This window comes from Brienomyrus brachyistius, chromosome 7, assembly GCF_023856365.1.
Source record: "Brienomyrus brachyistius isolate T26 chromosome 7, BBRACH_0.4, whole genome shotgun sequence".
NCBI classification, from domain to species: domain Eukaryota; kingdom Metazoa; phylum Chordata; class Actinopteri; order Osteoglossiformes; family Mormyridae; genus Brienomyrus; species Brienomyrus brachyistius.
Window position 1 is genome coordinate 26,071,020 of NC_064539.1, and position 18,293 is coordinate 26,089,312.

General features: G+C 41.2%; 1 protein-coding gene across 5 annotated transcripts in view; it reads right to left on the reverse strand.

The window, feature by feature from the left end:
* Positions 1-2,512: 2,512 nt before the first annotated feature.
* Positions 2,513-18,293, reverse strand: part of mcc (MCC regulator of WNT signaling pathway) — a 30,416-nt gene continuing 14,635 nt past the window's right edge. For 4 of the 5 annotated variants that reach the window (XM_049020794.1, XM_049020799.1, XM_049020797.1 and 1 more), the window contains 15 exons: positions 17,711-17,853; positions 15,809-15,963; positions 14,157-14,317; positions 13,240-13,446; positions 12,826-12,972; positions 12,395-12,484; positions 11,958-12,106; positions 11,302-11,442; positions 10,089-10,189; positions 9,504-9,687; positions 7,931-8,165; positions 6,910-7,107; positions 6,313-6,410; positions 5,999-6,121; positions 2,513-5,769 (listed from right to left, as the gene is read on the reverse strand). In XM_049020794.1, the coding sequence (XP_048876751.1) occupies positions 5,589-5,769; positions 5,999-6,121; positions 6,313-6,410; positions 6,910-7,107; positions 7,931-8,165; positions 9,504-9,687; positions 10,089-10,189; positions 11,302-11,442; positions 11,958-12,106; positions 12,395-12,484; positions 12,826-12,972; positions 13,240-13,446; positions 14,157-14,317; positions 15,809-15,963; positions 17,711-17,853 (2,313 nt within the window). In that variant the 3' untranslated portion in view covers positions 2,513-5,588. The remainder of the gene's footprint in view (positions 5,770-5,998; positions 6,122-6,312; positions 6,411-6,909; positions 7,108-7,930; positions 8,166-9,503; positions 9,688-10,088; positions 10,190-11,301; positions 11,443-11,957; positions 12,107-12,394; positions 12,485-12,825; positions 12,973-13,239; positions 13,447-14,156; positions 14,318-15,808; positions 15,964-17,710; positions 17,854-18,293) is intronic. The other variant, XM_049020795.1, reaches the window with a different exon arrangement.

The window sequence follows — 18,293 nt, forward strand, 5'->3', positions numbered from 1 at the left end:
GTTGTTACAGCTTGGGTATAGTCAACCGTCTCCTCAGTAGAACTTTCACCATCCTGACACGGTGCTCTAGACATAGTGTCTGCAAACGCCGGATGCTTTCCTGGTGCATAAATCAAATTAAAGTCATACCTCTGTAGCTTCATCATTAAGCATTGTATTCTCTGCAACATCTTATGCAGATTTTTCTTAATGATGGCAAGCAATGGATGATGATCTATCTCCACAGTAAACATGGGAAGTAAATTTTCTAGACCAACCCTCCTTTGCAATTCGAGCATACCGGCTTTCCGATTCAGTCATTGTCCTGGATGCAAACACAACAGGTTTCCAGTGATCACCCTCAGCCTGAAGCAACACTGCACCTAACCCATCTTTGGAGGTATCTGTTTTGATCCTTTTGTCTGGATCAAAAAATGCAAGTACAGGTGAGGTAGTCAAAACTGTTTTCAGCTCTTGCCACTCCTGCTCATGATTATCCATGTCTATTCAAAAGCTCTCTTAGGCAGGATGTTTTTGCCGACATATTAGGAATGAATTTCCTCATCCCCATGATATGCAGCACCCCAGCTTTGTCGGTTGGACTCACCATATTCAAAATGGAATTCACTTTGTCTTAGTCCGGCTGAAGACCTCCAGCTGACAGCTTGTCACCTTGGAAAATACTTTCTGGAACACCAAACTGACATTTATCCTTGTTAAGTTTGAGTCCATTCTTCCAAATTTTGTAACACTTTTATAAGTCGGTCATTATGCTCCTGGACTGAAAATCCCCAGATGATGATGTCGTCAACATACACATGAGCTCCTTCAAGACCTAAAACGATGTGTTCCGTGGTTCTGTGAAACATCTCAGGAGAAGATAACTCCAAATGGCAAAAATTGTATTAAAAATATAATACTTGGTGCCATTCTCTCTAAGCTTCAATTGTCAGAAACCTTCTTCTTCTGCAAACAATGGGCATCAAACTTCTGCAGTACGTCATCAAACTTGTCCTTATCTTCACCAGCTCCTTGCAACGTGTTATAAACTTCAACCACTTGTGGACCTGCTATAGTTAGCGAGATTGTAATCTTCTGCATGTCCGACTTTGTGTCCAAGCCAAGAGTAGTGAGGTATGACGAAAACTGCTGCTTGTACCCACAACAATTGTCGTCCACATTCCCCACAAATGTCGAATGATCGGGCGGTTTTACAGAATCCATTTCGCCAAATACAGACAGCACAAACTTATACTCCTGGTACCATTTTTAATCATGGGTTTAAATGAATTCAAATGCTCGCCTGCTTTGTGTGAGCAAACATTTGTTTGAGTGAACGACACACTAACATGGATAAGTACTGTCTCCCAAGTAACTCCACTCGATATACACATATAATCACACTCACTTCATCACATAATTGACAATTAAAAACATAAATACTCAATAACATATCATTACAGCTTCTATTGGCTAGTCTGTACCACCTAGTAGCGTTTGAACTATTAGTCCCAAGCACAGCTGCAACTGTACCAGATGTGGACAGCAATGGAGACGGTTGAGGTGGACATCTCACGTCCCTTTCCCTTTAGTGATGTCAGGAACTGTCGTATGATCGCGGCTCTGGATTATTTTACCAAATGGCCACAGGCACATGTAGTTCCCTATCAGAATGCAGTGACCACAGCTGGGAAGCTTTGAAGACTTCTGTCGCTTCTGGGTACAGAAGTACCGCACAGCAATAACAGACAAACGAACATTCGTTTGGCGAGATCTGCGAGCGGCTGGGTGTTTGGTCCACCCCCCAGAGCTGGAGGTACCGAAAGAGCCAAGTGAAGACATGGTGTCTCCAGGAGCGTCATGGGGGGGGCAGGGGGGCATGAACTGGCAGAGCAGCACCAAGTTGCTGCAACTGCCCAACAGAAACGCTTTTGGGGCTGTGTTGGATTTGAGGGGTCAGTAGTACTACAGTAGTAGCTGTGCTACTAGCATGTATTAATTGTTATTTAATGTATCTGTCCATTTACATTGTAAATAGAAAGTGTCGTACCCATGGCGGCCCCTTGGTTAAGAACGTCTGGCTCATGGACTGCCCGTCTATTCTATTAAACATTTGGATTAAATATAATAGCCCATAACAACAAACGCACACACTACTTTGTGAAGCTCAGGGAGACATTGTGCAGTTTCAGCGGTTTGTCTGCTCGAGGTACAACACAGCACCGTATGTAGTTACCTTTATTAGTCATACTTTTTTAATTCCAGTGGGGAAAATCTCTCTTTGCTTATCTTGCTTTCCATGAGATACACAGACATTTACAGGTGACACCAAGCTGCAACATTATTATTGTTATTGTTATTATTATTATCATTGTTATGTAATGTAGTATTATTCTCTAATTTACCTACAAATTCGACTTAACCTTAGGGAAGGTATCTTGTTCGTAACTTGGGGACTGCCTCTAGTAAGGCCTGAACTTCCATTTATTTTATAAAGCACAATACACACACAAACTTTGTACAGCATATGCAATTGTCAAATTTCAAGAAATAGGTCATTTCAGTTGTTTTATTCACATATGCTATAAACAACTGGTGACAATTTACATTAATCGCACCTTCATAATGCATTCATATAAAATTTATAAGCAGCATCCTAACATACCTTAACAGCTTTTACACATTAACAACAAACTGTATAATCATATAATGTTTGTTATTGAAGTATAATAAAGCAGTACATTAGGATGTTAAGGTAAACTTACATGACGCCTACGAATGCTCTATGAATGTATTATGAAGGTGCACTGAATGTTCTATGAATGCATAATGAATGTATTATGAATGTGCAGTTAATCTAATGCATTACCATTTGTATTCGGTTCTTTAGATTGTCAATTAATAAATATATGTGCAAATTAGGTGAGAAACACAAAAGCTGCCCTTCCAAACAACACATATTTGAAGGACTGTTGATACAGATCCACTGCCAAAGGCAAAACCAAGAACATAATTAAAATTACAAGGATTAATCTGGTGAAATGAAACCATTAATAGACTGCTGTATTGCGTTAAGGTAGACAGACAATACACATTCCTATACATAAAACTTTTTGGCTCAAGCAAAATTCTGATTTCGATAAAACGACAGATTGAGAGACTGAAATATAGTAATAAAAAACATAAATCCTGAAATGTTTACACAGTATGTTTACAGCTACATGCAGTTGTGTTTAAAAGTGCTGTCTAGCTTGCAAACAGCTGATACTGTGAATTTTCTTTGAGATACATGGCCTTAATTGCATAGCCTCAAGCAATATTCCCTGTTATTGTTTAAAACTTCACAAAATAGGGAAAAAATTCTAAACATTGTTTTAGTTGTATTTAAAACAGTTCGCTTTTCACGTGTGTATAAGAAGCAAAAATATTCTATCAAACTACTAATGCAGCACGTAGTAATATTTGGATGTAATAATTTGGAGGAAAAAAATGGTTGGAAAGCAGCAGACTTTCCATAAACTGAAAAACTGAAGATGATCCACAGGATATCCATCATATAACACAAATTTAATTAAGTACAGCAGAACATGGATATATGATTATGTATTCAACATTACTATATAGCAAATGCAGGTGCAACAAACTACATATATCTCACAATGGGCAAGAGAAGTGTTAGCTGGATTGGCAGGAGAAAATTCAATCGCTTTCCATATTGCATACCGAGTTGAATTTCAGTTCTGTCACATCATGCTAGTTTGCAAACGAATCCTCAAAAAACCAGATGAATCAACACACAAGGGCGGAGTGTTTTTTTTCTTCTTGGTTCCAAGAACTTTGTTGCATTTAACTGCCCTGTAGTCTATGCTGTATAAGGTGCATCAGGGAACATTGTCTCGTTCCACTATATGCTGAACGTGCAGATGGATGGAACGACAAACTTCACTTTGCATGTCTTAAGGCCAAGTGCCAGTCTTGTGTCCCTTTTGTCAAATAAAAGACAGTTTGCCCCAGTTATGGATGATAAACATAATAATCACTCAAAATTCCTAGTCTCTTTACTTTGGTGAGGAAAAACATTAATCTGAATTTCAAAAATGTAAGTAAAAGCATATAAATGGGATTTAAGGCATCTTCCCCACAAATCTTTACACTGGATTTATTTACAAGGTTTTCTGAATTGCAGCATTTCACATTTATACAATTTAATATGTCAAAATAAGACTATTCGAAATATATACAAACATAAGGTTATAAATTTCTTCAAAGAGAAAAGGTATATACAAACTAAGAAGAATCTTTTTCAAAAGGTTTTTTTTCTGAAGACTTGAATTCAAAGCAATGTTGAATCTGCTCTGGCTGTGAAGAGAAGTAATATTGTGAGATCTTGCTCATGAGCGAGAGTGAAAGAGAACATGAGTCTGACAGACCCATGGTCTCAGTAGCTGCACTGCTGCGGGGACATTACTGATCCACAGTGGGGAGGGGAGACCGTGCAGTCAGGCAGGGCTCAGGGTTTTCTGGGGAGCTACTAGTTAATTACTGAAGGAACAAAATCAGTTACAGAAACAAGGTTTCCACAACATTGAGAGCTCACGCTCAGTAATGGCGAGAAGTTCAGAGAGATGATAGGAAGGAGACATGCTGCTCTTTTTGATTCAGATGATTCAGCTGAGGAGGTTCAGGCATCTCACAAGGATGCCACCTGTTTGAGGACATGTCCCAAGGAGTGGAGGCCGTGGAGCAGACCCAGAACCTACTGCAGGGGAAATATCTCCCAGATGGCTTGGAACTTCTAAGAATGAAAAAAACCTGTGGGCTTCAAAGGAAAGGTCTGGAATGGACTTGCGACATGCGCTGTCATTATGACTGTCACCAGTAAAAGATGTTTGAAGATGCGTGGATGGATGGATATTCAATGTAAATTGCGAATTGATATTTTAATATCATGTAGGTCACAAGGTCATTGTCCTTTTAATTCAGGATTAATTTCAGTTGATAGTCACAAAAAATAAACTTGGTCAAAATAATGCCTGACCAGTATTAAATGATATTGCCCTGCATTGCAGTGTTCGCCATAAAGCATAGCACTGTATGCCTGATTGCTTTTATCTATACGATCATATAAAATTTGAATGCACATGTATATAAAAAGAGTAAACGGTGATTTTAGGCATCACCTCTTACATAAATAGACAAGAATGTTTATCTTCATTAGATAATGTCCAGTCATTACAACAGCCACAGTGGATTTGCTTTTGCTATTGCCATGAAATTCACAGTATGGATTCCAATACTGCATTTTTTACTTTGGGTATGTGGATAAGAATATCTCAAACGTGTGACATCATTGCTCCTTCTAGTGCATATGGATTTTGCATGCATGCATTCTGCTGGAAGGTGTCCACATGTATGCCTTTTTTGGTCATTATGCCTTTATTTGGTCATAACATGTGTTTTGGTGTCCATTGTACGTGTGTCTCCATTCTGGTTGTGTGATCCCCCACACAGAGTATTTTGGAGGAGGCAGGGAGTGCATTCCACATTGGACCCCCAGCACCCACACTGAGGGCCACAGTCTGATGGCCGACCAGCACAGGGCCCCCGCCTCAGAGTGATGTCTCGTTGGTGTGAGGGCGCGAGTTCTCCTCCTCCAGCAGGGCGATACGCTGCTTCAGCATGCGCACCTGTGTCTCGTGACGCTCCACCATGGCCATCATCTGAGACTCCAGCTTCTTCAACTTGTTTTGATGTTTCTTCTTAGCTTTTTCATAAGCTGATACCAGGTTGCTACCAAAAATAAGTAATTCCCAAGCATGAGACACACACACACCTCCCTAAACCAGTGGCCTACTCCGGCCTTACAAATTAAACTTATGGTATTGTTCAGGAGCATTCTGAGCAGACAAACACATCTATGGCTGACGTACAGTAATCCCAACAATTGACGTTATGTGGATGTGGTTTATCCGGGGTAATTCAATAGCCAAATATCTTGTTCCACTCTAAACTTCCTTACCTGTTGGCTCTCTTCAGGTCATTAACAAACTCGGCAGACTGCTGGTGTCGGATCTCACTGCTTTTAGTAAGTCTTTCTAAAGCTGCCACCAGCTCTTGCACTCGACTCTTCAACTTCTTCTCCCTGATATTCACAGAGAAGACCAGCACATGAGATCGAAGCCGCACAAGCAGCCAGACATGCACACCTAGGCGAGGTTAGTCATCCATGTGCGATTGCTGGAAACAGTCACCCTAAATCAGCCCTCGCAAGGCCCTTTCCAACGAGCTTTGATGCTGACAAACTCAGATTGTTACTGCAGAGGACTCGCTCACCGTCGGAGTGTGCTGGTGAGCTCAGCAGCCAGTTCACCATCAGTAAGAGTCCTTAGATCAGTCGGAGTCACGGCGGTAGAGCTGCCTTCTGCACAGTCCTTGGGGGAAAACCAAGACGAAGCACAAGCTCAAATGCAACAACCCATAAATCATCTATTTACTTACCATAAATGTTTATTCGCAGTACGGTTATGGTCAGAAATATTTCCTAGGAAGCATTTGGTGTAATGCAGGGAAAGCTCTGCATAGGATGCAACTTCAGTCCAACCTGTACAACAACACACTAAGGGCAGCTCGGAGATGATTTCCTATATGTGTGAGGTTTTGGACTGTGGGAGGAAACACAAGGAGACCATACGAACTGCACAGATGCAGAGATGCCAGTGGGAAAAGCACTGACAGCCCTGAGGTGACAAGCTCACGGCAACGCAATACCTGAAGAAATCTCCCAGCAAGCTGTGACTGACTCATCTCACATCCAGAACCCAGAAGTCATACACTCTATTAATCCTTTCCTGTCTTAGTATGCATACATAAGAAGCAAAATGTTATTCAATAAAATATATATTTCTAATGTACATGGATGGGCAAACCTACCTTTCCCACAGAGCTGCTGCCTGTGGAGCTGAGAGACCTCTTCCTCTGCTCTTGATGTTCCTCCACCTCGGATTTCAGGTGCTCAATGTGCACCAGATAAGCCTGCTCCTGGGCCTCTCTGGTGCTCAGCTTCAGTTCCAAGGCTTTCTTCTCCTTCTCCAGCAGATACAGCTGGGCCTTCAGCTCTGCCATCTCCTCCTGGTGATAAAGGAAGCTGCAGCCACTCAGCCAAACGCGGTCAAATGCTCATAGCCAGACTTTCCTAAGGCCTCTGATGTACAAATATACAGTCTGGTTAATTTAACATTTGTGGTTATTCGGGAGTTGGTTGTGAACAATTAAAAGGTAATACTGTATTTTTAGATGCCACGCAAGCCAAAAATATATAAACAATACTGAAAATAACTGGAATCAAATAAAACCACACAATATATACACAATAGTGTTATGTAAAATGTGTTAGTGTAAGTGCATACTATAATATTAAAAGTATTTTTGTAAAAAAAAACAAAAAAACTATGAGATTAAAAACACCGTCAAGTGATTATACTTAAACTTCCGTATGGACACACTGCCCCTGATGTACACATAAAGCATAGAATTATTAAAAATACTGTGGCAGCTATGTGATCAAACTTAAATTTCCCAACAATGATTTTACAAAATCTCTGATTCCTCCAAATATACCCCCAAATGTATTAGCCAGCCTCATAGTTCCAGTATAAATGAATGAATTAGACTGCAACATATTCCTTGCACAAACAAGTGAATCAATCAATACTGTTTGAGAACAGTATTCATACAAGTTTAAAAAAAAACATTACAAATTTAACAGTGATAGCAATTGTTACTAGAAAACATCACGTAGGTCACTTGCATTACTACTGTACTCATTTGCCACACTCCAGGCTTAATAGACCACAGTTCCCAGTCTGCTAATTCTAGAGCGATGTGTGCTGTGCAGTCATGCTGGAAATCTCCCTTCACTGCCACAAGCTGCTCCCTCAGGCAGAAATCTCACCTTCATGGCCATAAGCTCTTGCATTAGCACAGCATTCTCCAAGTCCAGCCTTTGTGAGTCTCCACGGGGCTTGACGTCATGGCTAAGGGGGTCGATGTGAACACTCTCCAGCTCCAGCATGGTCAGCTTCACTGCTGCCCGGTCATTCTTCAACTGCTGGACATAATCTTTCAGGCGCTGCTCGTCCTCCTTGCTAAAGTCTGTATCACAGCTGCTGGCCGTCGAACTAGTCGTGCTGCATATGGTGAACACATACAAACATACACAAACAGATCACAACGATAGTTAACAAATGACAAGGAAGTAAAGAAGCTGTATAGAAAGAACCTGCATCTTCAAATCCATTTAGAGTGGGTGTTGGCCTCCATGAAGAGCACATCTAGCCTCCACTGCAGTTTGTGATCCTCATGAAGAGAATATCAGGCATGGATGGAAGGCCATCCAGTAAGGGGAGCTGTTTGCAGATGATGATGTGATTTTGGTCTTAACCAACCATGACCCCCGAGTCTGCCCTTAGAGAAAGAGTTTAAGTGCCAGGGGATCTTGGTAATAATGCTGTAGGGCATAACTCCAGAGCACTCTGACTGCCTCACTGCACATTTCAGGGAATGGGTTTGACGTGTTAGAGTTGTTACCTGTCCCATATTTTACAAGATCATCCCATATTGAAAAATGAAATACTGTGTTCTGAACAAATACAGGATGCGATTTGTCCCATATTTTTGTACTTCCTGATTGCCCTCCTTGGCATATTTTATCACAGGGGACCAGGGGTGGGGTCCCTAATTGCTGGCGTCTAACACGGCTGTGACAGTACCAAGTGGCTGCTTGGAACTATGTTAATTTCTGTGATATGATAATTGCTTGATATAATTAACTAAGTTTCATTTTCTTATCGTTTAAGTTTTATATGCCAATATAGTCAGGGATTGACATAACTGGTATGCAAGTACGCAATTACTTTTAAAAGCGATATGTGCGGCAATCGATTGCTATAACAGTGTGAATGCGTACGTAGTTTATGTGCATTTGCGTAGATGACAAAAAATTATCGTGCATTTTAACCTCTATACCACAAATGAAGTATGAATTAGCATCTAACGGTTAAAATGCATGATAATTTCTTGTCATATCGGCGTAAATGCACATAGAATACGTAAGTTGGTGCCAACGTAGCATGAGTCACAAACTCATTACCATAACATATCGATTTATTCTTTTTTTTTTTTATCAGTTTGACGACTCGCATCATTGTGTAAAATGCAAATTTTGCTTCTGAGGTAGTTACTCAGTTACAGAGTAAAATAATAGCTAGCCAAGACAAATCCAGTTTTCCTTAGTTGTAGTAGCCAGTAATGTACTGACTACCATTAACTTTCATTCTTAATGTAATAAAATTCAATAAATGTAATACATTTTTGATTCAGAAATTTTACTACGTTATCGTTAAGTTATTATATCATCGGCTTTTATTACATTACGAATGGAAAAAGAATTATTACTGCACCTAGCAAGTAGGCTAAAATAAGCAGAAGGCCTGAGCATTCCGACATGCTGGTGTAGATCTGCTGACCTGGTATGGCTGTTGGAGGACAGACTTTCCCAAGGCTGCATGCTGCACCCGGACACAGCGAAGGTGCCCAGACAGCTCCCATCCAGCCTGGCCAGCAGATCTTTGGCAGCGTTCTCCGCTGTCCGCCGGCTGTCATGAGCCCGTTTCAAAATCTGGGTGATGCTCTCCTCGCTGGAAGGGTCTACTGGGAGGTAGAAAGTGGAACAGGGAGGTGAGGCCACATTCACAGGGTGCAACACGAACACCAGTAGAACTGATGTTATTTATGAGTAAAAAGAAAAAACATGTTCTTAAAATGTATCAATGTGAATATCTGTATGATAATGTATGATTAAAATTAACATCTGACACCAAAAAAGATAATGAGATGTTTCTGGTCAGTGGGCCATTCAGCTCTCACAAAAGCTTTCTAGTGACATAATACTGCTTTAAATAAAATTTAAAAAACAGTTAACGTCTGAAAGAACACACCTGATATTTTGGCAATATAGTTTGGCGCATTCGATAAAAAGCAAAGCGGATATAAGCCAGGCCATGTGCAAAGCATGTACAACACAGGTGAAGATACGAGTCACTGTGACTCACCAGCAGTGCTTACACCAGCCGCTCTGAACTGGCCTAGAACAACACTCTGCTCACTCTCTGCCAGGGCGAGAAGCAGCTCATAGGCCTCTATACACTGCTCACTGCAAAAGAACAGGACATTTCCCTCAGACCACAAGAACACACACACACACACACACACGTTTGTAATTATATCTTTGTGGGGACTCTCCATTTCTATGGGGAAAACTCCAATCCCAATATGACACCCTTAACCCCCACCCAGCCCTAACCTTAACCATAAGTAACCAAACATAATACAAGACTTTTGGCATTTTTCCTTTTTGATTTCATTCACAGATCTTTGTGGGAACCTGAAAAATGCCCCCCCCCCACCACCAATGTCAAAAAACAGGTTTTTATTACACTGTGGGGAACACACAATGTAATGTAAACATCATTTACACACACAGCTTTTGAATTTTCTGCCATTTTCAGAGCTTGGTAGGAGAAGAATTTAAGATACACCTGATCTACATTTTTTAATTCTATGGGCAAAGTTAGGTCTAGTCACAAATTTTCGAAGCTGTAGATGCCATATCAAAAGAGCTACGAATGTTGGAGATTGGACTGAAATACAGACTCAACGAAATGCATAAAACTAATTAAAATCTCAAAAGGATGTAGTGTCAAATTATTAAAGAGACAGACCAAATATCTGGGATTTCTCCATAAGTTTGGTATAGGAGCACCTGTAAATTATTTCAGGGGAGTCTGAGAGGGTGACCTGGAAATTTTTTGTCAAACTGGGTGTTTTGATACGGAATGACTCAGGCACTAAACAATTTGAAAACACAGAAATATCATACATTCACAAATTTTCAAAATTTTTCACAAATAGCAAAACCTGTTGCCATTTAGCCATTTTGTGGGGCGAGTAATTTCATAGTCCCATTCTCCCTGACATTGAGATTCAGAGAGACAGGGAGGGAGGGGACCGGCGGGAGATCTGCACTGTTTACAGTAGAGGACACAAAATAGATATTCATGCTCAGGTAAGCAGAAATGACAACTGGTTTCTAACACCAGCGTGAGAAAACTAACCAGGGAGGTTCTGCAATACGGAAGGCTGTTTCAATAAATACCTGTAAACAATATTCCATTGCTTGAAAAGCATGGATACTTCCACAGTGGAAATACCCCATCGGGTGGCTGATATAAACTGTAAAGTACTGTATATGGGTTTCAGACTGACCTGTACTGCAAAGCTAGCCTCAGGGCTGTTGCGTTGGACTCATACTTCCCCACCAGCATACTCATCCGCTCAGCATTGCTCTTACACTCCTCCAGCGTGATTGTCAGCAAGTCATTCTGGGATTTTAAATGCTCGATTCGACTGGAAATACAATAAAAAAAAAAAAAGTCACACATTGATTTATCAAAAAAAAAAAAAAGAACTAGATATCTTAAATTACCATGAAAAATCCACTTAATCACTAAATCATTAATGAGAATAAACTGAACATACTGTGATTCTTGACAATTATAACAACAGGGAGGTATTAAGTTATTACATGTTTATAAATGTGCAATTTATAAATGTGTTTTTGGATTTTTTTGCAATAAAAATAGTATATAGCCTACATATTTATTCATTTCCCCATTTTCTACAGGTTCTGGGCCAAAGCAAGGTCTGGTTCTGTAGGTCATCCCAGAAAACACAGGGCATGAGCCAGGAATCAACCGTGAAAACATGGCACTCATTTCACTCTCACACACACACACACACACACACACACACACACACACACACACACACACACACACACACACACACAAGGCAGTGAAACGAAACTGAACCATTAAAAAAAATACTCATTCATGCAATTCAGTAATGTGCTGCAGACTCACCTATTCAGCCGCTCGGTCTCCACCTCAAACTCGCGGATCTTGCTCTCCGAGATGGCAGAGCCGTGCGAATAAAGGGTCTGGAAGATCTCCTGGATATTCGAACAGTCTTGTAACGAGTGAGCCAAGTGCTCTGCTATGTTGCTGGACACCTGGGTGGTACATATAGATACCGATGAGTTTTGGCACATTGGTGAACATGTACTGATGAACTGAAAGAATGATTGTTTTACAAATATATTATGTGCTATGAAAGGTGTTGACAGGATCTTTCTGGTTCTAAAAACAGGACAGATTCATGCCCATTGCTCTGTCACCCTTTCGGTTATAAGTATGGGCTCGATTGCAGTAGTTGCAGCCTGACCAGAACCAGAGGTAAAGCCCAAGGTCCCCCCCCATGCTTCTTTCAGCCCTGTGATCATGTCAGAGTCGCCACTCACCCCAATGCTGCTGATCTCTGAGCCCAGAACAGGCCTCTCTATGGATAACGATTCGGACCTGGTTTTGGACAATTTGACCCGTTCTGCTACCTGTGGAAAAGTGGCCAAAACACCAATCTCAGTTTCTTATCCAAATCCACCCATGCATCCCTCCTCCGTAGCACAGCCTGGAGCCTGTCTCAGGAAGCCCATGGAAGAAAGGGGATTTTAACCCCTACACTGAGGTACGAGGCAGCAATGCTCACAAAAAAAAAGTAAACTACAATAATAATAATATGTTTTTTGTATTGGAGCTGGTGTACAATGTATATTGAAGCACTTTCAATCCCAAGCAGCAAGACAAGCTTTGGCTGGTTGTGTTTACGTGAGCTGGTGTCCACCCTAATGCACCACATTCACTCCCAAGCATGACACACCCATCTGGCGCTCACCTTGGCCACAGGGATATCATTGCTGCTGCTGCTGGTGCTGAGCTCACCCGTACTGGGGTTAATGGGCCGACTGGTCTGGGTAAGCCTCCCGGGACTGGAGGAACCTGTCAGCTGGACACTCTGTAGACGGGACTGCAGCTCCCGAACCTGCAACATCATACAACACCTCAAACCACCTGACTCGTTGATTCAGAGACTCTTAGTCGAAGAGAGAGACATATCCTTCAAAAATATCTGTCACTGGCAGATTAATCCATTAGATTACATTAGACTGATTCATGCAACGCCTTTTATAACTGTTCCGCTTATGTCTTAAGCCAAGCTTATTGACTGTAGGTTGTTCCCACACTGAACATCTCAACGATACCAACAGCAGAGCGTTAAGGCAACTAATGCTCTGCTGAATCTCCTCACCCGCCTCCTTAAACGGTCTCGCTCCTCGCGAACAGCACTGACGGTCGCCTTGGTGCGGTTCAGGTCGTCTTCCTTGCTGCACAGCACGGCGATCAGGCTCTCCTTTTCATCCCTCAGGGCCTTCAGCTCCCTCTCCCAGTGAATGCGCTCCTCCGCCAGGCTGGGGTAAAGATCTCCTCCTAGGGCTCCCTCAATCTCCTCCACAGTCTCAGGGGGACAAAACCAAGGTCACGGATTCATTCAGCTGGATTCAAATAAATCTTTTATTAATTCCAAATGTATATATTTTAGGTTTATTATTGCAGTACTAATTATGAGGTGTTTTTTTCTGGAAACCTTGGAAAAGCAGGGCAGTGTAATGGCAGATTAACAAACGAACCTCTTACTGCAGTGCTTCAATCTCGGAAACACGTGAGGCAGTGAAATCAGACTCAAATCATACTGCTTGATTATATTGACCATAGACTTGTTTGGCACCAAAACAGCACTGCATACAAAAAAGGCAGCTGATAACTACAGTAAAATACACTGTTGGATCACTGATGCTTTCGGAACATTTTACTGATAGTCGTCCAGGGGCTGATCTTAAGATGATCTTAAGACGTAATCAAATAATTCTAAGTACCCAAATATTTCAGCCTACAGACCATCACAGATCTTTTCTGCATGGAGAGAAATGTGCTCTAAACTTAAATATCTTTTACAGAAAAAGGATCAGACCTCTTTCCACTCCAGGGAATTTTTGTCATTAAACGTAAAAGTACAGATAATTCCAACACTGTTCTGCAGAAACGCCAAACCTCTCTTATGTATCCAGCATGTGAGGTTTATGAAGTTCGCCATTACGTGAAATGAAAATGTAAAAACAAATAAAAACACATGTACGGTTGGCATAATAGACTCATTCATATCATTACCTTAATGACTAGGTCACAGTGCTCACTGGCTGTCGTCAGCTGCTCGATGTGACGATCCACCTCGGCTACTGAGAGGTTGCATGTGCTTTTCTTGCGACAGACAACACGCTCCAGGCCTGTGAGAACCCGCTGCAGCTCCGAGTTCAGGTCACTGCAGGTATCTGTGATAGAAAGCCAAACGGTACACCAAGTCAGGAGCTACAGAATCTTCACTTACAGTGATGTGAATGGACAAAGGTCCTCCTGCTGATCACATCACATAACTACTATATAAACCTCACAGTTTCAAGCAGGCATTCTCTAAATTTTATGTAGGTAAAAGCTAATTATAAAGAGCTCATTATGTCAATACATTAGGCAGCTAAACACCTTATTAGAAAGTCAGAACTACTGTGTCCCTTGTTTACTCCTACATTTGAGGGTTGAGGGTTGAGGTAAGAGGGTTGAGGTAAGAGGGTTGAGGTACAACACTAACTTTTTTTTTTTGTTTTAAAAAAGGATTCATCATGTTGTGGGGACATTTGGACACGCACACACATAACTTATTTAACACTGGAGTTATGCATATTATGGGTAAATAAGTATAAAGCAGGACAATGAAACAAACACCTGGTTTTAGGGCCGTCACTATTAATTAGTATGGTGTAGGGTCTCCTTTAGTGGCCAAAACAGCATAAGAACCTCTTGAGAATGACAGATACAAGCCATGCACAGCGGCCAGAGGGTTTTTGAGGCATTCCTCTTGCAGAACAGTGGCCAGGTCACTACATGATGCTGATGGAGGAAAACGTTTGCTGATTTACTCCTCCAAAGCACCCCAGGCTCATTAATATTGAGGCCTGGTGCTTGTGCAGGCCATGGGAGAAGTTCAGCTTCATCTTCGTGTTCATCACACCACTCTGTCACCAGAATTGCTGTGATTATTGGTGCATTATCATCCCGATACTTGGCACCACCTTCAGGGTACGATGTTTGAACCACTGGGAGAACACGGTCCTCCAGAATGGTTCAACATTCCTTGGCGGTGATGCGTTCAGACACGCAGAACAAGTAGTGGGCCTATGGAATTCTATGTTATTGCAGCCCAAACCATCACTGATCACCCCCGTGCTGCACAGTGTGTAAATAAGGAAGAGTTGGAAAGACCCACACCTCAGCTAGGAGAGGTCGCACACTTCAATAAACATTACTGAAAGAAGCCATAAAACACCCAGTTGGGAGTTGTCCAAAAGCCACGTATGTGGTAGACACATCAAACATGTGTCACATCACTGCACATCACCCGGAGATCACCATCCCCACAGTAAAACATGGTGTGGGCAGTATGCTGTGAGGGTGCATTCCAGTTAGGTTTAATGAGACTTGTTATTGTCCTCGTTGACAAGGAGTGTCATCACACAACACCACAAGTACTCAGAGGGTGTTCCAGAGATGTTGGAACCACAGTGAATAGCACCAACTTTCACTGCATGCTTAGGCCTCTTAGCTGTTCTAATACTTGTTCAAACAGAAAGCAAACTGCGTCCTCTTGTTTGCTAAGGTATAGTAAAAAAAATAGTTGCTGAAATACAGTCGATTTTTTACACTGCCTTGCTGACTGTGGGTAGGCAACTTATCAAAATTATCTATTAATATCTCACTAAAGATCTCACCCATATCTGCAGTAACTAAGGTAGACTGATTCTCAGGCACCGAGACAGAGTTCTGGTCCTGGTCCTGGTCCAGGTCCACACTGTGTCCATCCTCATTTACTTCCGGCTGGCTGTGGCTTAGCTCAGAACGAAGTTCAGAGAACTCATCTTCCTCCCTGGAAAAAAAAAACAACGGATGAAGGGGTCACATTCCTGAAATAATACCATCTTTTGTTAGAACATTCAAAACTTTAAGCACATCCACATGTGTGCCCTTGAGAGGTAAAGTGGGTTATCCCACATGTCTGACCCCTACCCACTTTTTATTGAATATTTTCAATTGGATAAGTTGTTATCCAAGTCATACCTCTGTGCTACCTATGATATATAACAATTGTAGGGTATAGGCACACTGATTTTTGGAAAAAAATTCAACTTTGGAGCTCATTTTCTCAAAACTTTTGTGGAATAGCCCACATTACCTCTGAAGGGCACATGTATGCCTTGTGGCATATAATATACTGAAGCAAATCCCTAGTAGCATAGGGTACTCAGGTGGAGGACACTGCACAAGGGATGCCAGTTGCAATATACAGACTGGACAGATGGAGAATACCAGAGTACATGAAGGAAACCTGCACAGAACAGGAAGAATAGCAATGCAAAAGGCAAGGGCAGGATTCAAACCTTCAACCCTGCAAGTATTGCAAAAATGCGTCCTACTAAACCACTGTGCCACACCATGAAAACTCAGCTTAAAGCCTCTTGACAAACACGCCAGTGGGCCCACTGCTTGTTTAAAATGCTTTTACCTCAGACACCACCTGTCCTAGAATCACAAACCAGGGCTTGTGTGTAGTCAAGATAGTCACGAGATGTTAACCAAACACAAGCTAATTGCTACAAGTGCTGTTTATGCCAGTAAACAACCTTTGAACTGGACAGTTCCTGTTCAGCGAAAACTTATGTTTAGATTCTCATGCCAATAACCTTATGCTGCTTATAGATTTGAAACTTCTTAGATAACGGCTTTAAAAACAAGAAGATTCAACGCAAGTTTGGCGCGAATCGGACACAGCGTTCAACTGCAGCCAAGCGTTTTCTCATGGCAGTGCCAGATGACCGGTATGGAGAACAACATGGATTACATGACATATTAGATACGTTAAGCCAGTTTACTTTGTTTTTTTGAATGAAGAACTAAGATGGATATTGAAAGGTACAAGGTACGAACACCAGTGTCACCATACTTTGAGTAGTGGGTGCTATTATTTATGCAAACAAATGGGTGTGTACATTTCGACTGGTTGCCATCTTGGAGTTTTATAAATACATTTACTTTCATCATTCAATTTCTATTATGATTGAATGTCTGACATTGAATAAAAGCATGTATGTTCGTAAAAATGTTGGGCAGATTTTTTACTTCTCTACTCTCTCCACCAGAGGGGTCACACTTGAGACGAGTTGTAAGATTCTGCTATAAACAATTCAATAAAACATCAATAAACAATAAACCACAAATCAATAAAAATGTAGTTAAGCATCAAATATGATGGTTCATTTAAAATAAAATTTACAAACTTAGTTGCTGATCTTTACTAAAGTGCAATATGATCTGCCACGATGATTCTGTTCAGTCTTTTAATGGGGGAAATATAGAATTCACACCATCTTCATAAAACGTCTCTTCACAACTTATTAAATGATAAAGTCAACACAAATAAAAAAAAAAGTACCATAACTGTTAACTCAGCACCCAGATTTAAAATATCATGTCCTAAAAACTCTGCAGGTTTACAAATTATAGTCAAGATTCATTTCACAAGAATTTCCCCTTGGGATCAATAAAGTGTAATCTAATCTAATCTATGTCTAATCCAAAACTCTAATTTCCCTTTGTTATCTGAGCTGAGTTGTTACCTGATGGTTGTGCCCTGCAGCTGGTCGATCTTTTTGTTGAGCTCGGCGATGATGCTGTGCAGCTCAGTGATTCTCTCTTCGTAGCGCAGCATATTTCGCTCCTGTGCTTCCTCATACTCTCGCATCAGGTGGGACTGCTCACACTGCCAGCAAATGCAAATAATTCAGTTTACTGAAATTCATTTATACAAACACATGCATACACTTAAATCATCTTCGCACACAAGACAAATCCAATAAGCACCTCAGTTTTATAATTTACCTATGATTGCATCACCCAAGGACATAGCATAAAATGCCAAAATACCCCATGCTTTATACCCCAACTAAATAAAAGCAATTCAGAAACTACAATGTAAAAATGCATTTAAAAGGCAAAAAATAGTTGGAAAATCTAACTGAGTCAATAACAGTTCCAAACTTCCACTGGCATTAACCCCAGCATAAAAACCATGCACCTAGAGCTTCATTGAATGGGTTTTCATTGCCGAGCAACTGCCCATAAGCCTCACATCACCAAGCGCAATGCCAAACGTCAGATGAAGCACACCACCACTGAACAGTGGAATCATATTCTGTGGAG